The 27,037-nt window shown below is 36.5% G+C and overlaps 1 protein-coding gene across 20 annotated transcripts in view; it reads right to left on the bottom strand.

The window, feature by feature from the left end:
- DLG2 (discs large MAGUK scaffold protein 2) overlaps nt 1-27,037 on the bottom strand; it is a 1,049,324-nt gene that overhangs the window by 242,986 nt on the left and 779,301 nt on the right. For all 20 annotated transcript variants that reach the window (XM_037377334.1, XM_037377356.1, XM_037377333.1 and 17 more), the window contains one exon: nt 10,028-10,096. In XM_037377334.1, the coding sequence (XP_037233231.1) occupies nt 10,028-10,096 (69 nt within the window). The remainder of the gene's footprint in view (nt 1-10,027; nt 10,097-27,037) is intronic.

Here is a 27,037-nt window from a genome sequence, read left to right as displayed (position 1 = left end):
CTTAAAACACAATGGCCTGTTATCACCTAAAGAAACCATTTAACAAATCAGATAAATCAGTTTAAATGGAGAACAGATAATGTAGGAATTAATCAGTTTGTGTGTACTGTCTCGTCCCCCCTGCCGCCCCCATGGTTGAATCCAAACACCTCTATTAATTTCAGCCCACTAGAGTAATCTTCACTAAGTGATTGATTTATTAAACTAAATACTAAACCACTGAATATATTTTATAATGTAATTTATAGCAATACTATATATACACGTTGAATCTTTACATGGTACTTCTTTTTATTTTAAGCTCTAGTCTTGCTTTTTAAACAAATTAACAAAGAAAAAAAAAATAAAACTCCAAGCAGAGCAACGTCAGGTGTGTTTGATCCTGAGAGATTTGGAGCAAATACCATTTGTACGATCAAGCTCGTAGACCAGAATCTCACCAGTTTGACACTGTCAGAACCTTGCATTTGTAAAAGTACACCGCAGGTTCATTACTTACCCAGACCAAGGGATATCTGCTTTTGCCTTACTGGCTTTAAAAGTTGTTTGTTATGATGGAAATAAATAATAACAGCTACATCTCATTTGTACTTTCTATGTATACATTGGAAATATGCCCCAAAGGATGTAAACATAGTAACATGCGTTTTAGTGATGGGAAAAGTAATGTCCAGGAGGAGAAGACTTTCCTAAGCAATCAGGGTAGCAACCTTGAGAAAGTGTCATGGATATTCTGCTTCCCAGTCTCTATATATGGGGCCTCAGCTCTGTCTCTCCCTTGGATACACAAGCACACACAATATATACATACATTCCCCCGATATTTGTGGTTACTTACCCCATTTCAAATCCCTGTAACAATTTATTTTTCAGAAAAAATGTAAATACTGTTATATTAATTTGGATGTGTAAATCTTAAGCCCAGCCCCGCAGATACTCACAAACACATACCAGGACATTCTAATTCTCAATTTTCACAAACAGAGGTTACCAGCAAAGTGACAATTGTAAACACAAACATACAGAAAGATTCTCCAGAATGCTCCCTGAAAAAAAGACCCCATATTCCTGTGTACTATATACCAGTTCTACATCATATGAATGGCTTTTTAATTGCCATTTTGTTTTTAAAGAAAAGAAGAAAAAGCAGAGAGAGAAGTGATTAATTGAGGAATGTCTTCTTTGATGCAAGTTGTCTTACAGTTATATACGTGGAGACTTAATCATTACAGAATAATTCCAAAATCAGTAGGTGTTTGTTATCTTTGCCCAGTACTAATGTTCAAACTGTGTCCCCAGCTTGATCATGAACTGTAAATAACACCTCAACTTTCTGAAACCAAAGCTTAATATTTTTGAAAGAAAAAACTAAAGTAAATTTCTATACTATTTTTAAAAGTGATTGTAACCTTTAGCAAAAGTATTAGTCCTACTCCATATGGTCCTCTGTCTTACAACTTTTTCTTAACATTGTATAGTCAGAAAATAACCTTTAAAAATACAGCTCTGAGAAAAAGACATACTGTGTTGAGTTTGTATATCCTTAGCATATTTTTAACCAACGAAAAAATAAAAGAAGGTTTCTTTTCTTTTGGATCATCCCTGTGGATTTGCCTTGTAGCAACACTTTTAGCACCTTCTTAAATATGTGCAGATTAGACAAAATGTAATCCAGATCTAAGAAGTCTAAACAGGTTTTTAATTAGGAAGGGTGGCCTGGGGGTTGGAGCAGAACTAGGACAGCAAGCTGGAGGCATGGATTCCTTTCCCAGCTCAGCTCATATGCTGCTGAGTGATCTTGGCAAGTCATTTGTTCTTCCAGCTTCAGTTTCCTCATCCACAAAACGATATGGTGACACTTGTCGGCTTTGAGTCCTACCCGTCAAAAATACTTTGCAAGAGCGGAGCTACTGCCATTATTATTTACCTGAATATCGAGGAAAAAGAGGCAGTAAAGTCAAACAAATATATTTGCATGCTCTGCTGGTGAGAAATCAGAACAGCTTCTGTTCAAAATGAAACCAAGCATTTCCACATATGACAGGCAGCTTGGATCGAATAGTTGAAAGCCAGTGCTATGGGGAAAACTAGGTCAATACACAGGATATCTACTGAATAGTAAGCTGTGCAGCTCAACAAAAAGTTGGCCCAGTTATTAATCCCTGTCTCTGATCAAGTCAGCAGATTTATGCGTAAAATGCTGTCAGTGCTGTTTTGTAATTTTGGCCTTTTGACAGCAAAATTCACATTCTGCTCTTGGATGATTATGTTCAGAGGAAGCTCAAACAATATCGGGGGAATGTCAGAAGCTGTGGTTGGAACACAAGGGGGTTTGGTTCCTGCTCTTTAGCTTAAGCAGGTCATTTTGGTCATGACTCAAATCTGGCTGTATAGACAGTGACCAACCATAACATGTCTTTATATTTCTTTCATATCTGCGTATCCTGCAGAATCTGAAAGGCGAATTCAAGAGCACACAAGTGTTGTCATCACTATAGGAATAACCTTTAGCCATGACTCCACTGCAAAAACCACAGGAGGTAGAAGGTATATGCCAATTCACCATAACGTAGGAAGTTTTTTGAAATATATACTTGTTCACACTTGCATAGTGTATGCAGTATGAAAATGAAAAAAAATCTTTATGATGATAATAAAGCGTTGTAGCATGTGATGAAGTTAAAGTAGGAAAAATGTTTCTTAAGCAAACAAACTACAATACCAGCCACTGATCAGGTGATCTTTTAAGAGTAATGCAGAAATGAGTTACCTGTCAATGCTTTACACACACCCAAAGAAAAGGCCAATTTTGATAAAGCTGAAGATGAGGATGTTACATATTTATTCTCCTGGTATAAAAGATTATAGTCAACTCTTTTAATATGATCGTTAAGGACATCTAAGAACAGGTGCTCCTTAACTTTTCTTTAATATCTGGGAAGCAACACTAGGAAAACTTCCATTGCCTCTATTAAAATTCTTTATGAATTCCAATACCCCCGAAAGAATTCCAGATAGAATGCAGATAAATCCTGTAAAGGAGGTAATGGAATCAAAGACTTAAAGGTGACATGGTTAGGGGAGAGAAAGTAGTGGGGAAAAAAGTAGTAACTCAAATGTGAATGATACTTCTCTGCAGCAAATGCACTCGGTAAAAATGTGTAGTTCTCTGCAGAAAACAGCAAGTGATGCAAAGGTAATTTCACGGTAACTTACTTTAAAAGCTCCCTCTTTTGTCTGGAGACAATAGGTGGCACTCTGTAGCTACCGAGGAAAAAAGAACAGTCTAACATCCAGTGTTTCTGAAATGCATGTTTCTGCCTCCAGCCGTAGCTACTTATCCCATTTACAATTTCTTCTGTGATAAATACGGCTGAAAGTAAGTTTCTAGGTGCTAACAAAGCATACTAGCACTTTAATTTTGTGTGTGCATGCTTTATGCCCTCCTGCAGCTTTGTACCAAATACAAACAGAGAAGAGCAGCAGGGGAAATCAAGCAGAAATTAGAAAGGAGTGTGAGATGAAAACGTTCCTGGACTGACAGAAGGCAGCAGAAGGGGAAAAAAAACGCTAAAAAACCAACCAAACAAAAAACCAAACAAAACCCGAAAAAAAACCCCAAACAAACAAAAAAAAGAGCAAAGAGCAAAGAAAAGAGAGAATAGGATAAAGGGAGACAGTACATCTGTAAAGGAGAGCAGGGAAGGAATTAAAAAAATAAAGAAGGAAGGAAAAAAGGAAGATTCACTACAACTGAGCCAGGAGTAAAGGAGCAAATAAAGTGCTGCAATCCACACAAATTTACAGGCGCAGAAATCAATGGGAGAATCAATTTGGATGGACTTGGTTACTTGCTTCAGGGAATGCATCAGATCATATTCTGTAAAGCACATAAATTGCAGGCCTGATGTAAGAGCAAAGTATTATTAAATTAATATTTGAAACCAATAAGTGGTAACAAATCAGAGTGGATAAAACTTGAACACTTAAGAAAAATTCTCCTGTCATAAAAATGTGATTACCAAAAATAAATCAAAAAAGCGAGACATTTTTCCTCCTTAACATTTTTTTTTGTTCATGCTTGTTCTATTTCTTCATTATCTCAAAAATAGTTAAACGTTTTCTATCTACTACATTTGTACTGAATATTTGGTTTGATCAGTTTACTCTTTTACAATAAGAAAATGACAAGACAAAAAAGTGACTATCCCTATCATTCTTCCAGATTTTGAATCCATAGTAATTATAGATTTAATTTAAGAGATTAAAAACTGGACTCATAAATGAAGGGGAAGAGCTTTCTGAAAACAAGTAATTCTTATAATAACTAACTGAAAGAAAATCCATTTTTAATTTGCTTATTTTGTGCTGCTGGCTACTTTAAAGAATACAGATCAGTTTAGTATTCATCTCACACTGACACAGCTCTGCCTTTGTGTTTCTTTTGCACCATCTATAAAACTGGGGTGCTGACATAATTTTGTGTTTTTTGGAACATCTACCGGAGTATTAAGCACACTGGGTGCTTTCAAGTATCAGACACTAGAGACTTCTTCAGTTATATACAATCAATGAGGTATCCCAAATCTGCAGGGACTTAGAAATATGGCTTTGATCTTGCTTTGGCTGTAGGTTTTTGTTGTGTTGGTGGTTGTTTGGTTTGGTTTTTTTTCCAGAAATGCTGTTGGCCTCACAAAGGCTACTGAAATCATACATCCATTCATGCACATGCTGATTTGGTGTTACAGTAACGCACATCATAGAAAGCCCAGAAGACTAGACATTTCTCTTACGGCTTGCATTAGGGTAGCACCAGTCTCCAACCAAGGCCCCACATATAATGCAATAAAACCCATTCAAGCTACTTGAAGTAGCAAATAACAAGGGAAAATTGAAGCAGAGAAAAAATTGCACCAGTTGGTTAAAGTCATGCATTAGTGGTACATTGGAGAACACCCCCCACCCCCCCCCAAATCTAAGGGATCAAAGCACCCTTTGCCCGAGCAGTATGGTGTTTGGCTTCTGATATTTCACCGTGTGACTACTGACCTACGCCTGCTTAGAGTCAGCGGGTTAATCAAGCTATTTCTTTTTCAGTATAATACTTTCAGTTTTCCTCTCATACTTCAAAAACCTCCAATAACTAACTGCATGTTTATTTCAGACAACAAAAGGGTGTTCATACTGGAAGGATCTAAAAAGGGTAGTTCAAATAGATAGAGCATTCTTCACAGCATCAAACACAGAAAGCTAGGATGGACAGAGAATGTGACAGTGTGTATGATGTTTTAAAATCTGATTAATCACACAAAAGAGAATTTGAAGTCTTAAGTGGCTGAGGGCCTGGAATGCACACACACACCTTTTTAAAAGACACCAAAGTCCAGGCAAAACCAAATTTACTCAACTTATTTAAATTTTCTTCACTACCTGCTACAACTCTGTTTCACAACAATTTAGAGAAAATTCTATCTGTAGTGCTCTCATCTGTTGTTTTATTGCAGTATCACTTTTGGTGCATTTGGCTTTTACATTTCCCCTGTTATTCCCCTCTTAGGCCCAGCAAAATCTTTCCACCAGCATGTGAAACACCTCTACCCCCTGCCTTCCTCCCCAGCCTTCCGGAGGTTTCCAAAACACGGTGCCCCGGCAGTGGGGGGAGGCTGGCAGACCTTCCTTTCTGCCATCCCTAGGAGAGTCTCAGAGCGCAGGAGAGGCTGAACACATCAGTGTTACCCATCAGTGCCACACCTAGCCCAGCGAGGTCTGTTCCCCCATATTTTACTTTAATTGTTATTATCCTGATTTCAATTATGATTGAAAAAAACCAACCCCAAAATAAGGAAACCTGCCTCTTATCTATTGCTGTCACAATGAGCGTAACAGTCCGGAGGGGTAACTTTGCCTTCTTAAACTGAGACAGTGTTTTAGTCACGTGCAAGAGCATTCATTTTCGTTGCCTGTAATTGATTCGTGACTTACTATTTCATTTTACTAAATGCAGATGTACTAACAACTAAGCATTCAGCCTTTAATGGGATGTACAATTTTCATAATGCATAGCAAAATATAATAGAATACAGTCACCCATTCTGCTTGAAACAAGTATTTTATCTCTTTATTTGACTAGGTTTTTGTTGGCATTTCTTGTTGATTGAATGTTGGCATTCACTGTAGAAGCAATACTTTATCCTAACTTTAATACCGACTAAATTTTTAATGCATTTATATTCTGCAAAGATCATGTCTAACTTGTCACAAACTTTGACATACATTTAATACAAGGCAACCTACTGGGAGCCAGGCTTCAACCTGACTGATGCATGCATGAGTGCATTGGCTTATACATGTGCAACTTTATTTGTTTTGTGGGAACCTCTCTGGACCTTAACAGTCTTTCATTGTTGTCTTTGGTAGAGAAATTAAAGCCTGCACACCAGGCAACGTTTTCTGCTTAAAGCTAGCAAGATGGAACTGGCATACAGGAATAATCTCTTATTTGAAAAACTGTTCTGTATTTTTAACAAGACACCCGACGTTTACTTTAAATGCACAGGAGTACGTCTCCTAGATTTGTAAAATCTCATTGATTTCTTGAGCAACAATACAGGACAAGGGAGATGATTATTCCAGTATGCTTATTCATTTATACTTTGTCTCCTGTAAGCACTTGTATCTATTCCCTCACCCAGGAGGTGCATTATTTACATGCTAATAATCAAAACAAATCCTGAAAACTGCACCTCTGTTCCACCTGCTATAATCAGCACAGGCAACCCCATACTAGAAAGGTTGCTTTGCATCCTGCCTTTAAAAACTATTGGTTCCATATTGAAACCACTTTCCTATAAACTATTCCTTACAGTGTTCGGTGGCTTCGTTTACCATGAATGTTCCACTTTTCAGTTGGTAAACAAAGCCAGGCGAGATGGAAATGGTAATAGGCAACTACATTGCACTGTCAGGAGACAGAAAGTATTCAAAGGCTAAGAGAATACCTAAAAATAGCAGTGCCTCTAAGCCATGTTTCAAAGTATCAATACACAGTCCGTTAGTAGGAAGCATCCAAAATCACTTTATATAAGACACTTTCAAACCACAAATCTGTCCTGTTCAAAATAAAAAATCTTACCCTTAGTCATGGTTCAAATGTTGTTTATTCATGTATAAATATTTATATATATTTGACATACTCAGTCACGTTGATAAATTTGTTTAAAATTTCCATCAAAACACTCTTGATCAAGTAAGTTGAAAACCCCATTTCTAAGCAGCTCAGCAGAAGAGATGACTGGTAGCGGTTAAAATACAATTTAGTCTAAATGTCAACTGCAGAGACAATAACTATCCTACACCACTAACATTATAGCTTCATGCGATAGTACAGGAGGATTTCCAAACAACAGGTTTTAGCTTTTCATCCAATATTTTTCCTATTTTGGATATTCACTGTGCAAATTGTTCACCAAAACCATTTCAAGATACGCAAACCAATATTTCCCAGTTCAAGGGTTATAGTTTTCTTGTTTTTCAACCATGTAAATAAACCATTAGGGAAGTTACTAATTAGATTGCACTAACAATGACATCAAACACCTGTGAAGTTCATGCTTTTATACACATAATAAAATCCGTTCAACTCATGTACAGAAGAATACATAGCTTGAATATCTTTTTTTTTTTTTTCTCTTGCTACTAGTTCTTTTTGCTGTATGTGAAGTACACAGAAGACATCCCCCCCCCCCCCCCAGATAAATTGTTTTTAGGTATGAATCCATCACCTAGATCAAAAAAACTATTAAGACATTTAAGTGTCTATTCTACCCAGCTCAATTATCACATATTCCACAGGGTGGAAAGGAATAAATGCCATTGAATGCAATTCCCCCTGTATTTCTTTAACCCTCCCATATCTCGTTTCTCCTTCATAGGAGTAATAATTATATTACTTTAGTGACTACACATACACAGTCAGTCACACAGCCAGCATACAGGCCACAAATCTGTGTGCTAGGGATGCCTTGCAGGTAAAGCAACTATTTATAAAGTGCATCTCACAAGCAATATGGGTCACCTAAACACAGGACTTTACTGATGGAAACCCAGTTCCTAAAAGAGAAGAATGACTTTGTTTTGACCTCAAATTACCTATAAACATACTTAGCAGCATGGACTTCACAAAAATGTTAGAATAAATCAAGCTTTAAAATAATGAAGTATTTAGGGTTGAGTTGCTTACTTATTTTTGCTCAGCAGTGTTAATAGGCTAACAGTCCCAGTTTCCCATGTGGAAAGAAATATGACTCAATTTAAGTTGATTAGTAATAATTACAAACCAGATATTCTTCTATCTCCTGAACAGCAGGAGGCCTGCTGGTTTTTGTAGTATCAATTTTCAGATTTCCTGTGCTGTTATGATTCATACATAATATATGCAAGTTGTCTGCATGGCCAGCACAGATTCTGCAATTTATCTAAAAATCAATTAAGGCAGATTGGTTTCCAAATTTGAATAGGAGTTTAAACCTACAAGGATACTTCCTGAATTATGGAGTCCAGTAGACAAAGTCAGAGACATCATAAAATAATATATTTCCTTAAATCTCAATTTAACAAATTCTTTTTTTTTCTTTTCCTCCTTTCTTTTTTTTGTAATTCAATTACCATTTTAATTGATAAACTTGTTCTCAAACCTCAGTTCTATTTCAAATGCCAATTTATTAATGAGTTGGTTTGAGGAAAGGACAGGGGACTTTATTATGACACACATTCATGATAAAGAAATCCAAAATGAGGGTGTTTAGGCACTGAGGCAGGTTCCCTACAAATTGTACAATCTCCACACTTGGTGATAATCACAGCTTCACTTGAAGATCCCTAGCAACCTGGTCCAACTTGAAATTAGCCCTGTTTTGAGCAAGAAGGTGGCTTCATTTATAGCATTAGCTTCCAGGTGACAGCCCATAAGCCATATGCACTTTTCCTGCAGCAATTTCACTATTCAGTCTTGTTTTCAATGAATAATTACTACAGCTGTCCTACACATTTTAAATAAAACATCAAAAACTTAGATCTTAGATCTCGATAAGAAAGAAAAAAATGAGACTTGTGAGAAAAACATTACAGACTTTGCTTAGAAGTGGTTTATTTCACATATCTAGCTTTTTATTTTCTGACTGCACCATAGTAGGTTTGTAACAGAAACCAGAATACAACAAAATGACATCTTTCCTCTGTGGAAACTTTTGATTCTTACTTTTATTACAAGAAAGAAAATCTTTGAAATAGGATGTGACAGCAGCTGATGACAAGTTATTACCCATTCCTACAAAATATTTCAAACAGTTCTACATTTCTATGGGAGGGGAGAAACAAACCTAACATTTTCTGTAAACTACACCAGTCGATGCAATACAACCTGTGTTTCAGTGTTAAATATAAGCTTTTCTAATATCGTAAAGATGCAAGAATTTTAACTGTGGTTGTGAATTATTCATATTTTACCCAATTATTTTTGTTAAAATGGAGTCAGCTAAGTACTCAGAGCTATGCTTCCACGATTCACACATTAATATACACAGATATACACCAGCACAGCATTATTATTCCTATCATTACTTCTCCATCCTTAGTTTGTGACACTGCTTTGTCAAAAAGAACTCATGCATACATTAAGAAAATAAAGTAAGACTTGACTGGGTATTTCCATGATTAGTGAGAACGATTTTACAGCTAACACACGTAAATATTAACACTTGTCAAGTAAGATGAAGAAATTTTATTTGAAATATCTCTGTGACAGATATTCTTGTCTCCTTGAAAACAAAACCTTTCAGTCTAAGTATCTAGGGAGGATCAGCACTAATTTGAAACTATTTATTTTATCTCACAGACCTAAACACTGTGGTATGCAAAACCACATCTACATAAAAACCACATTAACAACTATTTGTATATGGGTAGTACAGTGCCTGGCTTAGTGGTATGTGAGAGCTCTACAGGCAGCTTCAACAGAGAATCATCTTACCCTTCCACAGAAATGGTCCGCTGCAAGCTCACTGTGGGTGGACGCGTTGCAGTGCTGTGCTGGGAATGACTGTATGACCAAGGAAGAATAAAGAAAAGCATTTGTTAAAAAAAATAGAAGTTTCTCTTGTTCTTATTGTCTCTAGCAATTTAGCTAATGCCAAAACAGAAATAACAACCAGATTGTTTTACACGTGTCTAAAGCATATTGACTTCAGTGATGGTCATCTCTTCAAAAATGAGCTCAGTCCTACAATCTCACTTGTTTAAAATAGGTTTCATTCCTCATTAGAAGCAGACAATGAAGAGAGTAATTCCCTTTAACTTTCTTATTCTTTTTAAAATATATGTATACACACACAGTTCAGTCACTTAAAATTACTCAGATGCTAATTGTTCTGCCAAATATACTAAGCATAAAATGCAAAGTTAATTTCAGAGCAGAAGGTAAAACAGTAAATGATAACATTATCAATCTAATTCTCAGTGTTTCTCAGGCAGAATGCTCAGTAAAAGAGGACATGCACTGCTTATAATTGCATCATAATGTAACTTCAAATTTTACAAATTTCAACCAACAGTCGCTATTTCTATCAGACTTTACGTAGCTTGAGTTTTTCCACATGACATTTTATCAATCTAAGACACAACATTTAGAAAATAAACATGATTTTTTTTCTAAGCAAAACAGACTCTGAAAGAAAAATGTTTTTGATTGAAAATCTTCAGATCTATTGGCTTCTCATATGTTATGTTGTCACGACTACGGAATGTCAAAGATAGTTATTATGTTAGATAAACCCTATAAATTACACAGCATACATTAACTTCAGTATTGTAATATTGTATAATAGTATTGTACCACTACTATTCATGTAAATATAAATGGATAGCAACACATCATCAAAGGCAGTTCTGTGATAATAAATTATATTCTTTATCCAAGACAAATTGTTTAAAAGAAAACAAACAAACAAACAAACAAACAAACAACTGGGTGTATCTTCTCTTTAGTTTAAATGGCTACATCACATACTGAGGCTCAGTATTAATAATGCAAAGTACACATTAAAAATAAATCTTTTGGTCATTTTGATTTCACTGATTGTAGAATGTTGCAGATTTTGCAAATATCGTCTTGCTTTCAAGCTTTGTATAAAACTCGAGCTGATTGTTCAGAAGCACACCTTACTTTCATTAAAAGCTAAGATGTTTGACATTAGTGAGCAACACATCTGTTTTATGTGCATTTTACCCTGTAGCATAGCCAATACTGTTTGTCTGACAGAAAAGATGGGATTTCTTCTGCAGCACATAGAGTTGTCACACATGATATCATGCCACAAGACAAACAGAAGACCTGTTGGTATTTCCTGTTGTGACCATTGTGCTCTCGTTTCATGTTAGTATTCATCCTTAGTCTGAGTATTTCAGAAGTTCTGTGGGAATGTATATTCCTTTTCTAAGTAGAACTACAGAGTTTTTTATCTGCTTTATAGCAAAACATAGGATGTACAGGAGTATCATGAGTCTCCAGCACCATGGTGTAAACAGAATAGTGATTTGGACAAATATTGCAGACTATTTAATGGATATTGGTTAAAATTTCACATTAAGTTTGCATCTTGCAAATAACGTAGCATGCATATTTTGAAACTATACATTTTTTAGTGTTTATGCATTTTTTAAAAAACTAAAGTTTAGATTGTGGCTTGTCTTCTGTCCTTCTCCCTCTACAGAGCTGGAAGGGAACATACATCCTTATGTTCCTGTACTGGCTTCCCACACAAAATTAATAACAGAGGGAAGAGCCTCTCCCCTGAATTTTCCCTCCATATACATAAGACAGAAGTGGCACAGCAGAGCCACAACTCCTTCATCTTTTCACTGTGCAGCTTGACTCTCAGAAATTTTATTACTTGAAGTTGCATCAAGAGATGCAAGAATACAGCTGGTACAAGGAACAGGAACCCACAGAGAGGAGGGACGATGATGTATGTCACGAGCTTCTAAGTCACACTGTATGTCAAGGTCTGTTTCTCAGAGAAGGATGGCAAAGCCATGCCTGAGCTATACTGCCGGAGACTTTATACAATGGAGACTTTAAACAAGCAGCTCATATTCTTGCAACAGATGCTACATATTTTGTGGGGGAAAAAAAACTCTTAACGAGGCATGGCAAGGCAGCAACTGAAGGTTTCATGCAGGGATTGGGTTTCATAAATGCTGGGTAGTGTTTTGTTTTTCAAAGGAAAATTCAAATATCATAGGAAAGGGAAGCTGAGCAGCCACAGCAGATTTGGCACTTTGCCTTAAAACATTTAAGCCACTTCTCCCTGTTTCAAGATCTCCTCCTTACTAGGGCCGTGGCATACTGTTATGGCCAGAGCCACAATACCTGTGTCCAAGTACAGCTAGCCAAACTGGCTTCAATTCCAAAAGTTTTGTTTCCCTTTCCCAAAAAATTTCAGCATTGCCCTATTTTTACTACAGCAAACTTAATTATATAACCCTGACCAGCCTTAAAATGGGCAAAATTATGAGACCGTTAAAGTAGGACTTCCAGATGCTAAGTACTAAAACCTAATCATTTCCTTTTTTTCTACAGAATTATTAACTGGACACCATCACGAAACCATATTTAATAGTAAGCTCTTGGGATGTGACTAAGTTTGGATGTTGCAAATCAAAAAATGGGCCACACTCACCGAAGTAATTTATAGAACGGTGAATTATTGCTCCTACACTGGAATATTCAAAATGAGGAAAGGGACCAGTCTGATCACTGTAACAGACTCTCAGTCTCCACAGCGATGCTGCATTTTACTCGTGAATTCAACTACCTTTGACGATTGATACTTAAACCAGGCTATTTTGTGCAAAACCTGAAAGTAATAATTTCACTGTTTCTAAACATTGTATATAATGGATAAAGCAGGACTAATAATTTTGTGGCCATACTATTCATAATGGCATTTACAGATTAGCAAAAACTCCTAAGCCTTTATAAAAGATCCCTGTTTGACATCATATACTTTTCTTTAACATGGAACAGATTACCCTTCTGAACATAGACCTACCTAGATCTAGAGCCGGTATTGGCTTCACTCTCATAAATTTATTACTGGATTTCATTATTCATGTATGTGTAAAAAATGGGACATTGTTTGATATATGCAAATTATTGTTGTTTAAAACATATGATCCCTATTTGGAAAGGTTGGTAAAAATGCTGTTTATGAACTTTCTAAGAAAATCATTGTTGAAATGCAAAATTGAACCGAGAACAAACACAAACAGCAGTTCCAGAAGTGATTAGCAGCACCAGGTGCTTGCTTTTGGGTGTCCAGTCTAGAACACTTCCAAAACCCTACTTTGCCAAAAGAGGATATTCACCCCTTTCAGAAAATCCTGTGTCTAGCAAACATCTCAGCAGAAGGGCAAGGTGCCCAGCACACACGAAACACTCTCCTCAGCCACTAGAGAAATTGTGCTGTGCCACCAAATCTGCTGTAGTTATCCTCAAACAGTACTGTTATGGCTGGGGCACGAAGTAGCAAATTAAGCAAAGGATTATCCAGACATGCTGGACAAAGACGATTCAGAGGGAAGTGTGGATCCTTGGGAAAACAAAACACATTCCAATGATGGAGTGAAAAAAAAAAAGACTAGGGTGGCAATATTATTTTCTATTATATCAGATGCTCTAGTAAGTGATGTAATCCCATAACAAGTATGAATCACAGCCACAATTTCAATTCAGTATTCCCCTGAAATTACCAAACTGCTCAAGCACTAGATGTCATCGGTATCCCTCACTGGAATGACTCCTTCCTTAGGCAAAGCTGCAAAAAGAGCCTTATACCTCACTCCTTGCAAGTGAGGGGCTCAGCTATTGACAATATTCCACTCATTAGAAATGCTTTTCTAATTCTAGTTACGTGTGACATAGAGTTCAAATGAGTCCTTGGATTTTTCATTAAAATAATTCATAAATGGTGATATGAAAACTCTTTTGTGCATAATCATAAAAACCAAATCTGATGCTCAATACAAGCTTATGTCTTCTAAGGTATCGTCATGAATAGTGACACACAAAAATCAAAAATGCAGCTTAATCACTGCTTTACACAAGTGACTATCCAGTTCGAGACACAAATAACAGTTTGATACCATTTCTTACTGATTTATTTAAAAGATAAAGCTGCTGGTGGCTTCTGTCAAAGACACACTTATACATGTGTCATGTCTTTTGTAGCACAAAAGAAAGTAACACTTCTGAGTTACTGCCACCACCATTTTCGATGATGAATACCTAAAGATAGATACTTACATCCCGATTGAGACATGAAGGTAAGTATCATGTTCTTACACTCACAGATGTAAGCATTCAAAGTTCAACATTTAGGCTTATAAAAATGCTACTGTTTCTCTGAAATGATACAGAATGAATGTCTAGGTAGTTTTAATAATACAAAGTAATCACACTTCAATATACTACTCAGTACTACAGCCCCACAAAATGGGTCTTTCCTGAAGAAATGACTCACATCCTGTCAAATACCAGTTTTAACTTCTATTTCATTTTAGTTCATTGAGACAAAGGGAATACAGTGTTCTTGTAAGACAATTCATATGAGTGACGGAACAGAGAATGAGATTATAATTGGATAATAAAGGGTAAAACAGGGAACAAAGAATCCAACCTCTTTTTTTTTTAATGTTTAAGTTGTTTTTTGTTTTAAACCTGTTTCTCAGGCAAGGCCTGCCATTTCATGACTTTGTTAAATACTAAAAATAGAGCAGCCTGGTGTCAACATATTGATTTAAATGTTTATTATGAAAATAAGAATATCAATAAGTATTATAGTATCAAGAAGGCAAGTAAAAGAATTCTCCTTAGATTTGATTCTGTTCTAGCCCAAGGATGCTCTGAAAGCACTCCTGCCGTGTGGGTGACACTGCAGCTGGAGGCAGTATCATAAACCCCTCTTTCCCTGCAGGGACCACATGAACTACCACCTTCCCTTCACAAATGATGCTTTCACCAGTACACAATATCCCAGTGAAATCCCTACCTGGGATGACACAATCACAATAGATAAATATTTATTGTGTTTTAAATTCTATAATGCAATCTGACAACCATAAATATGGACAAACTGCCACAAAGGGATCAGACTGCACGACACTCAAATCAAAGTTCATCCCAAAGCCTGCCTACTGCATTGAGGGGGGAAGAAAGATGGTTGTTACAATCCAAAATTTTTCTTGGTCTCTTTTGCTTGTATAAAAACAATACACATTGCTTTTACACACAGAAAAGTCATTAGTTTTCTTCTTCCAACCTACCTCCTATCAACAAAGAACAGTTGTTCATTATTTGATATAGCCCTGATTTAGGAAACCTTTTGTTTTCATGTATCTTTGTTTTGACAAGTCAAAAGTGACAGATAAAACTCATTATTTGCTTCGTAAATAAATTGACCTGCATCTTCTCATAAGGAAGCAGTGATGCAGCTAGTGGCACAGGCTAGACAGAGACCTCCCTGAAAACTGGCTTTGGAGCAGCATTCTTGAGGTCCCAATTCTGAAATTGCCATGCGGAAGAAAAGTATACAAATCACATTTGTCTATCAATATGTTCTGTGCAGAAAAAACCCACAAACAATCCCCCAAACTAGGGCTCGGAGTTATTCTTCATTATTCACAATACTGAAAGAACAAAGATGGATCAATACAATATAGAAGGTCCACTGGAGAACAGCAAAGGGAACGCTGACACTTTGGTTTTATGATGTATTCTCAGCATGTTGTTTCTTATGTCAAGGATGGAAGGTAGCAGTGCAGTTGTTTATAAAGCTTCTAAGCCTTTGCTTTGATGGATATAAGAGTTTAAGAAGACAACATGCTTTAACTCTATTAATGTGGAGTTTTAATTCAGCTCAGTGAAGTGAAACCAGTTTTTCCTGATGCTGCCAATGGCTAAACTTCTAACTTAAATGAGTTTTTGCTCTCCTGTGGGATTAATTAGAAGACAAGAGAGTGCTTTTTTGCTATTAATTTTCTCCCTGCTACAAACAGCTTGATAATATCCAGTACTAACAGTTACTGACCCATATTAGAAGTGTCAAACTAACCACAGTCTCCCATCAGAGGTAAGTAGGAAACTTCAGAGAACAGGACATTCAACTGTGCTACTTTCAGATCACCCTTAGGCACCAAAGCCAAACATGAGATGTAACCAGTTTTCATGCACAGGCACATGCAATGAGGAGTGACTTCGGAACAATAACTCATTTTTTAAAATGGCATCTGCACATATATTCTACAAATACATCTACAAATAGCATCGCTAGGCTAAACACCTACCCAGTGGAAAACAGTAAAGAAACAAAATGAAGGATTAGGCTGTCACTCTGCCTACAAATATGTAAAATAAGGACAACACTACCTCTCTGTTCAGGTTCTCTGGAATAATTTCCCTTGCACAAGTAAAGTCACCAAGGTTGCTGACCTCTCCTTCCCTCCTTCTCTTCCTTTACTTCCTTCCTTTCCTTCTTTCACTTCCTTCCTTCCTTCTTTCTTTCTCCAAACAGTATCCACAAAGAAGTGGTTATCCACATTTTGCAACTTGAAGTATTTGTAATTGCAGCCCTAAACTAGCATCATATAGGAATAAGGAAGCAATAAGGAAGAATGCAAGGTGAAACTGTGACTCAGAGGAACGCTTCAGCTCCTGGAATAAAGCTAATTATCCACCTTTGTTAGCAGTGAGCCTAAATCAGCACCTATCTTCAAAGTGGTAAAATATCCCCTGACTTCAGATCTGCTTTCTTTACATCTGAGATAATTGCAGGAGATAACAATAAGCTTTAAAATATAAAAAGTATGCTTATCTGTTATTTTAGTTTGAAATATAATATTTAAAACAGCTGAAGAAGTTTGGAATGCATGGGGAGAACTGAGAATAGTTAGGAATGCTGTTTAAAGGAGTACATCATAGAGGATATACTATCGGTGAAGTTTCACATGTACTCTGATGTCCCCATGTAGGGTAAGTACAGACTTACACAGTACTGCGAAGAGCACAGCACTGAGGAAGTTAGGCATACCAAGTAAAAAATGTACAAAAAAATTACTGTTACAAATCTATACAAAATTAAGTGGAACAAATTATAGCAGACAGGAGACCTGTTTTAATGACTCAGACATGATACCTTGCTCTTTTGGGAGGTTATTCTCTTCTATATGTCAGTTAGGTACTGATTTCTGTTATAATATACTTTTTTTTTTTTTTCTCCCTTTCATCCCATTACGTTCCTTTGTCATATCTTCTCCCCATACTTTGGAAGGGGTGTTTTTTCCCCTTCTAAATCCCTTCTCCTCACGGCGCTGCCCCCGTGGCTGCAAGGCTTGACCTCGGCCAGCCTTCTCTTATACCCTGTGCAATTCATTGGAACGGTGATGCTCGGAAAACACTAATGCCAGAAGAGAATTAGGAGCGATAGCAAGCAGTAAATGAGGTATGGCATTCAAGTGTACCAGCATGGCAAAAAACCTTAGTGATGTCAAATTACATAAGGATCATGTCAGAGCAGAGAGGAGGGTGACAGCTGCTTTCTCCATGAGGAACTAAAAACTCCGCATCGTATTTATGAGGCACTGGTACCAGGGTACCACAAGGTGTAGGTAACTGGGAAGCCATGCAGTGCATCAGGAAATTTTCTGTTGTTCCTAAGCAAATGCTCCCTATTTAAATTCATGAAAGTAGCACTACGTCCTCTGCCACAGCTGTAATTGGAGCAAACTCAGCTGCTGTGTTCATGACCATTTCCATCTGATTTTGCTTAAGCAACTGAGAAGGTAAGATTTCCTTTCTTCTACCATTATCCCTTCTTTTTTTCTAGATACCTACACGTTTTTCACTTCTCGCAAATCTTTTGACATGTAAACCTCAGTCTTCAGCTGGTGTAATTGTCAAACTAACTTCATCAGGGAGTACTCGAACTCCAGATGGAGCTTTATAATTCCTCATATTCATTACAGTAATATTAATAATAACAATAACAATAACAACAACAACAATAATAATAATACAACTGACAGGCTAGTAGGATGACTTGAGATTTACTTTTTTTACAAATTACAGAGTGTATTGGAATGCCATGGAGATGAGGGGCCCTGGATGGAGCCGGCTGGGCCTGAGGGGCTGCACCCCATGGGGGGTCCCCATGCTGTGACACTGCTGTCCCCTAACACGCTGTCCTCCAACACCACTGTCCCCTGACATCTCCGTCCCCCAACACCGCTGTCCCCCAACACCACTTCTGATGTACTTCTAGAGCTGCGCCATGCTTCTGCAATGAAATGTATTTATCGCACAGAAAGCTCGTTAGGTTTCTGTGCAAGTAACAACAGCAATATCTGCGCCAAAATCCCTTTCCAGTTTAGTCAACTGTTGAAAGATGTTAGCAAGGACTTGAAAAATGGGTCCACTTATAAGAAACCTTGCATGGCAAAACTTGGATAAAAATCAAAGAGTATCTCAGTAGCTTTAGGAAAACTCATACAGGTACAACAAGAAGAATCATGTAAGAACTGCAGTCCAAAAATACAAAATTGCACATCATACAACATCATACAAATATTTACCAGTTTGCACATCATACAACATCATACAAGTATTTACCAGTTTCATGGGGCGGGGGAGGGGTGGGTGGGTAGGGGGAGAAATTAGAAGTTTTCCATTAAGGAAATTGCTCTTATTGTCTAAAGAAAAAGCTTGCCTACTTTGTAGTCCATGAATACAGCATAAATTCTAAAATAATGTAAACTACTAGTAAATTGTTCGTAACAATGCTAACAGCTAGTAAGACCTTGAATTTCAGAAAGAGTTAATACCAGAATTTTTAGATGAACTGGTTTATTGTTGTGGATAGAACTGGATGAACTGGACTGTTTTTGTGGAAATTCAATTTCATAACGTACTTGACAGGAGGATCAGAAAACAACTGGTTAAACAGACACTAGAAAAATCTGGAAAGGCCTCACATTTTCATGTACTTTTCCACCACAGCCCAGAGAAGTTCATTTAAAGTTATGAATACCACTTGTATGACTGTTGAGAGTTCCCTTCAGGAATCAGAGACCTAATTCCAATTCAGGATTCAAAAAAAGGAAGCCTAATGTGATTTTAACACAGAACTCTGTCAGAGCAATCTTGTCATTAATGAAATGGACACAGATTATGTCTTAATGGTTATACTGATCTTGCAATACTGCACTTAATGCCTGGAACAGCTTAGCTTTGCTTTCTCTTCTCAAGGGAGGGTTGACTTTCTTTGTACTGAAGATGATACTTGAAAAATAATTCATAGAACTTTTGTACTGCATCTGTTTCTTTTTTAAAGAGTAGGGAAATCATAGATAAATAAGCCTAATGACAGAGCTCATATCACTGCAACCCATTAAACTAATTTGCAAAGTTTCTATCCATCTCCATCGAAAGAGAAACAAGCACATAAAATTCTTTTCATGGTAGAGTCATCACACTGAATTTTACTCATTCAAGATAAAGCATATGGATAATAATAATTAATTAAAGTGATTTAAAACAGCAATGAAAAACTGTCTGATGCCAAACCATACCGTGCCATTAACAAACATTTCTATATCTCATGGCATGCTGTTTCATTATATTTGCATAATAAAAACGTTCCTATAGAAATTTAAGTTTTAATACTGTTTCTGCATAAGACCAAGTTCATTTTCTTTGTACTTATTAGCTCTCCTGTGTGCACTGCAATGAATTACAGCAACCGTCAAGGTGAAAAGGCCAGAAAAGGAGTGTATTCAGCTCCCACAGAAGTTGTTCATTAAAACAAAAAGAATGCTCACAACAGAAAGAACATTAATGTACGATTACCATCTAAAATCTATCAGAACAGCACACTTTATATTTCAGTTATTCCTGATACAATGTTTACTGCACCTGTGTGATACCTTCTGATAATGTTATCCCTCCTATCTGGATATACATTATCTCTGTGCAAGCTAGGAATATGGGTTGAATATCTGTCTTGTTTAACAGATCAGAGGTGAGAATGTAATCCCTACATAAGCTGCTATTTAGTGTCACTTTCTATGTCATTCAAACCAGCCCAGCATGCATGTGTGCATGTGCAGCTATACCAAACACAAAAAACAGAAATCCTCCAGAAATACACAGAGAGAAAAGCAAAAGTAGAAATAACATAATGCACAGAAACAAATGGCATCCCGACACAATGCATACAAACAGCAGTGAGTGGTAATGTGAAAATGCAGAAGTATAAAAAATGTATTGTCAATATGAAAGATGAATAGTGAAGAGATCCAATAGCTTAAACTCTTGTTTCTAAACTAATCTATAGAAATCAAGATTCTTGGATCTTTTTAATTTGACAGAAGTTGGAGTTACTCTGCATTTCATGGGGAGCATTCAACATTTTACACTATGAGGTCTAAGAATGAAGTACACGCTAGAAGTATATATAATTTTTTTTAAAAAAAAATCCCTTTTCTCATTCTGGGGTTACTCACAGTGGGAGTGTCAGGCACAAGCATCTCCCATAGTAGATCACTGTAATATTGTCCAAGCATATTACTAACTAATTTTGCCTGTCTTTGATTACAGGCCATAAATTGGATTAGATGAATGATGGGTTAGATAGATTATTTATATGTTCCATTATGTCAATCCTTATATCCCTAAATTGACATAAACCCCACCATTTATTTAAAGATGCTTGCTAAGTTCAGTCTTTGAAGAGAAATTTATCTATTTAGAACAGAACTGTGAAAGGAATTTATGAAGAATTTTACTCTAAGCCTGTGCCAGTCATTAAGGCAAATTGTTTAGTTACAAAATCAATAGATAAAATCATTTGAGTAAAACATTAGAAACTGGTTTTAGAATATGTGCAAAATTAGCAAGCATGCATACACGATTAAACTGATAGTCAATTTGTGATCCTTCTAGGAAGTGATTTAATGTCATTAAGATACTTAATAGTATAAATCCTGGACAACAGCCTGTGTTTTCTTCACTAAACTTTTCAAATATTTCTTGCAGGTTAGTGGTCATTTCTTACAATTACAATCTTCGCATCAGTCAGCCAGCAAACCCAAGGTTCTTGGGTTATTTCAAGGTTAATTTAGTGTGAAAGGTGAAGATGCTGTCATGTTTCTTCTACTTTCAGCTTTCACTTATTAGATAAAGAGCTTTATCTAGAACTACATGTCTCTTTGCTGCTTCCAACTAATAATTTCTCTTTGCAAGTACCTTTGTACTTTGGTTCCCAAATGTTTTGGCCAGAACCAATTGCACTGGGTACACTGACAAAAAACACTGCTGTTTAAGAGAAAACATATGAATAACTGACAGACAGGGAAGCACAAAAAAACATTAATCAATGAATAAAAATGGTCACAGTTGGATTTACACCAGCAACTTATCCAATCTTAACAAGGGCTAAACCCAGAATTCCATTGTCATTTAACACCACTGTAGAAAAAAAAAAAATAGCCACACAAGGAAGCTATTTTTGGAGATGGGTATCTTTTGTCCATATTTATCCTGTGCACATGAACTGAGCTAGCATTGCAGGTTTTTGCTTCAGTTCTCCCTGTTTTATTTTTGAGGATGGAATAGCTCTGCGGAAAACCTATGAACACACTGCAATCAATGAAACACTTCACATATGAAATATGGATTACTCAGATGATGCAAAAAAACTGATGGAGGATAAGCCCATGCATTGGATGGTCATCCACATCTTCAAATCTTGCATTTGCAAGATTGGCAGGAAATTCCATGGCAATAGGCTCTTGTGTTTAGAATTCCTTTGATATACTATTTTATTCCAAGTTATGCCTCTCTTCCAACTTATCATGGGTATCTACTATTATATAAAATACCTGTTTAAATAATCGTATTTTTAATCAGTGGAATTCTCCAAATACAGTTGGGTAAATACATTAAGAAACCCAAAGAAGGTTCTTCCACTCATCAGTTACTTCTGGATATAAAATGCTCATTTTTGTACCCAAGTTAAGCGTAACGGTTTGCTGTTTTTTTCTCCTGGCCCAAAGATAGGTCTGGAGACATTCCACACCTTTGAGGCATTTAAATGCATTTAAATTTGCATCTTATTATTAAAACTATGATAGCTACTGTAGCTACAGAATCCTTTTAAATACCAATCAGACGTTGCTGCATAACAGTCCCAAACACCAACTCTTCCCTTCCAATACAAATGCACAATATATAAATGAGTATCAGAAAATATTAATGATTTCAATTTATGTATTTCACAGATGGCAATCCAGACCCATTAAATATCCTTACAGTAAATGTTACATTGTGTAAACCTCTGACTAAGAATAGAGGTAAAACAGAAGAAAACACAATTTCTTCTCACACCACAGCTCATCTTGCTCTCTATTTAGAGACTGGTTTAAGCCTTGAGAGACTTATTTTAATTGACTTTGCTTTATAAAGTCCCTTGACAATACTGCCAAATTCCTGCATATTGGTTAGTCAGCTTGCGAATCAACATTCCAAGTCAAATGGTGGCTTCCACTTTTTTCCAGCAATTTATTTTACAAGTCAATTGAAGCTATCTCAAAACCTCAAAAAGATAATTACACTGATTAAAATTCCTATATATGATACTAAAATTTAAATTTGCACAACTGTATTCTTGATTTATGTGTTTTGTTTGTTGCTCCTTCTGGCAAGTGAGTCTGAAACTTGTAGCCTCACTGTGGATTTCCTTTAGGACCTTAGTAAAGCCATTAACTCTCTCTGTTTGACTGCTCCCTGTCTAAAAAAAACACAGATAAATGAAATGTCCAGACTCTTACAGTAATGGCAGCAATATTAAGGTAGGCAAGACTAAAACTAATTTGTGCTATTCACCATTTCTGTGGGCAAACTGAAGAAAAGCTGTCATTTCCTAAATTGCATCAATGTTGAATTTCTGTTAGTTGACATTAATTAAGCTGGGTTGTTTTTTTTTTTTATTGTGGAAAATTTAAACATGAAAACATGAAACGTTGCCTGGACAAAATTATATAAATCTGATGTGAAAAAAATACAGCATATTCTATCCTACTGGAAAGCTATTTTACATTAACTGTTACAAAAATCCTCTCTCTTATCATAGTGTTGATTACTAAGAACTACAATTTTATAGAGCAGCATGGTTTTTTAAGGTTTACTCCTCAGCAATAGTCCATGCTGCTTGTTTTATTTAAGTCAACAGCAAATAGATATACCATTCCAATCATTTAAGAATTTATTTTCCATGTGATATTATTCCTTATGAAGGATGCTCAGTAGTACACTCAAATAGACTGTGGCTTTTTGAGAAACAGTCTTTCAGATGCTACAAAGCACGATGTCATGGGATTTGGAAGTTAGCCTTGACATTAAAGTATGAATCTGCTTATAGTATTATGTTGCCATGTTTATTCTTGGATTATCCAAGCTCCAACAAAGTCAGTGTAATTCTCCTTCTGACTTCACAGAGATATGATCTGCTTTTGTTATTGTACTGATCTTCCTTTGCAGACACCTGCTGCTTAATGCCATTTTTGTCAAAACAGGAGTCTACCTTTCCTGTCATTAATTCAAAGCGCTATGGTATTGCACAAGATTGCATGAGAAAAAAATAGGAAAGGCAAGGAAAAGAAATAGGCTGATCACTATTCCAGTATTCTGATCATTGCCACTATGGTTTGGATCTTGAATTTTTCATTACAAAGCACAAACTTCCAGTACCCTAGCTGAAAGACCCAGTTCTGTAATCTGCGGCATACCAACACAAATGCTAATTGCTGAATGATGACTACGAGAGGTATCTGGGAAACCAGGCAAAATACATTAGGGAAAATACGCTAAAATTTCCATCAGGAGTAAATTTCCCTCTTTGCATACTTCCTTTTCTAACTGCTGTGCACATACCAACCAGGAGAACTTTCAATCATTTGAGTCTCAAGACACTCACGAATTCATTGCCTACTTTAGACGTCTTCATACAAGACTTTTTTACACTTTCACTGAAGTAGTATAATATATAAAATGGTTGTAAAGTCTTGCTATGAAAAATTAACAACCTTCACTCATACTGCTGAATCTGAAATGTCAAAAGCAAATTTGTTTCTGCATGGTGTAACGACAGTATTATGTGAGCTTGTATCCTAACCAAACCTGTATGACTTCTGCTTCCAGCCAAGCCTGTACAGCCACATTCTTGCCACAGATACTACATAAGTCCTCCTACCTGCAATTCTTAGTCACTGTACCCTGAAGGGGCTAACAGTTCTGATTACAGTTTATGCTGTCTTCATTAGATCAGCAGCTGAACTGTCTATACATATTGCTGATTATTCCCAAGTCAACAATCAAGGCGGGCATTTACTGGAAGCAGGTTAGACTGCTTCATCAGCTAACCTAACTTGTCTAGAACCAGCTCAGAAGTATCTGAATGGTCTTGCACTGCTTTCTGCAGATGCATTCTACTACCACCGAGTACTAGCAAGTGACATTTAGTTTCCCCACTGTGTACTCCCCCATCTGGGCTTCAGTACATTTCAGGTGTGCACGCTAATGCTATGTCTCTCAAAACAGGGTAATTTACTATGATGGTCTCAGCCTGCTTTTTAGGAAAGCTCTTCTTAAGGATACAGTCATTGCTATTCAGAATTCAGATGTTAGAAAGCAGTGTAATCAAATCACGAGTAATTTGTGACGTGCAAGAACATATACAAGTGTACGCTCACATTGTAGTTAATCCTTTCCCCTGCCCCCACTTCATCAATGTAGTGATTTCAACAGCATAAAAGCAAGAACTATAATGATTCTCCAAAGATACTGTAAGCAACTCCAATTAGCTGTGGAATGATGCATTTTCTACGTGGACTTTGGAAATACTCTAGAAAAAGAAACTAACTGCATCTCTCTGGGGTTTGTAATGTTTCTGTTCCAGTGTTTCCTTAACAATATTGAAATTTTAATTGAAAGTCAAACTAAATCCTCTCCTTCCCTCTGTCAGCTACAAAAGAAGTATTTTACTGTCTTGTCACTTCCACTGACCTTGCTTTTTATGCAGTAACAGTTGCAGTTTTATGCACTACAAGCATTATTTTAAAAAAAATCAGATAAGCTAGCTTCTTCCAGTGCTATTCTTTAAAAATGAAATAAAAACCTTTTAAAGAATAAATTGTTTAAGATCCCAAAACATTTAAAAATGCTGCATGCAAATTTACAATGACAACTTAGCTAAATTTAGGTTCAACCCAAAAAGGTCAGTTGCATAACTAGACTTCCACAAAATTCAGGGATGTTTAGAGCTTGTAACCCTTTCTGAATACCTAATGTGTGGGCTTTTTTCTTTTCTTTCTTAGCAAAACAGTAAAAATGTCTCCCAGTGACTTCATATTTATTGATAAGCAGCTCATAATAACTATGGCCTGTGATGAACTCCTATGTCAATTTGTCCTACTACTGCAAATTGACACTGAATACCACTGCATACATACTTATGTTTTATCAATGGCAGTTTTTTCTTTCTTGTCTTGCCTTTGTCAATGTTTCCTATCAAAAACAGAAGTTCAGGGGTTTGCATTTCTCTTGTATTAGTGAATAAAAATTACGTATCCCTCTTTATGCCCTCCCTTTCCTGCATTCCTCCCCCCCCATCCCCCATGGATAGAATTGAGTACTACTTCTCAAATCAATCCAGTATAAATGCTCTGACGCTTAAGAAACTATGGTGAAGCACAGTAACTCTATAACTCACATTGTCAACATTTTAACTTTAAATCTTCCCCCTTCACTTTTTCATTTACAAAACGAAGTGCCAGTATTTCCAAGCTCCAACGGATTTTGGTTCAGATCCCAAGGTAGCAGCAGGAAAGGCACCCTCTCTTGTGGGGATATTGATAATCAGCAATTCCAGAAGAGCTTTCATTTGTTGCTTTGTGGGTTTTTTAAAATCACATTTTGGGAAAATTTTGGATGCAAGGTGAGCTCTACAGCTTTAGAGCTGCACACTAGAACATGTCTGAACAGCTCCCTGTAATGAATCAATATTCTTAAGCATTTCTGTCTTTCTGTATAGTCAGGGTTTCTAATTTCCTACAGACAAACACACTTTTAAAACACTGAACTAACTCATGAAAAGATTATAGAGTTTATGCAAATTCACCAAAGAAACTATGGAGTGGGAAGAGAAACTGACTGCCATTAGGCATAACCCCAGTCCGCTGGGATAACATAAATTATCCTTCCAACTCCTCATGTGTATCCTGAACTGAAGTGAAAGCTCTAAGAGAAATTTTAAAGATCTGAAGTCATATTTAGATCTCACTGCGGGTTACACCATTGGAAGTTAAGTCTACAAGAAAAGAAAAGGGAACCAAACAAACCATTTTTAAGTAATCACCAAACAATTTTGGTGGCCAAGCACATAGCACCTCCAGCCACTCAAAACACAGTAATCGCTTTAAAATATCCTTCCTGAAGGACTGAGCTACTATATCTCACACCAAATAGGGAATTGAGAAAATACCAAGACAAATCAACTGGAGTGAAATTGCTTTCATTAGGAATTTGAAGGGGGCAGGTAAAGAGATCTAACTAATCTAAATCTACTCAGACTACTTTCTGCCTGAGAGGTGAAGAGATGGAAAATTCAATATACAAACTGAGATACAGAGTGAAAGTGTCATGGTTTGCAAAGCAACCATGTGCCAAACTATGGAATTTAAGCAGATATTCTTGTATATATACCTCTGGCTCGTATTTCTTTAGTAGTTCATATTTCACTTTCAAATGTAATTTAGGTACTTCCAAATCTCTATTTTATTGGAAGTCAGTTGGACTTTGACTGATGAGATTATCTGAAAGCTCATCTTGCATTTTACAACAGCCAATTTTCTCACTAGGCTAGTGAATCAGTAT

This window comes from Falco rusticolus, chromosome 2 (assembly GCF_015220075.1).
Source record: "Falco rusticolus isolate bFalRus1 chromosome 2, bFalRus1.pri, whole genome shotgun sequence".
Classification (NCBI taxonomy): Eukaryota; Metazoa; Chordata; class Aves; order Falconiformes; family Falconidae; genus Falco; species Falco rusticolus.
Note: the sequence above shows the minus strand (reverse complement) of the source record. Positions and strands in the feature narration are given on the sequence as shown.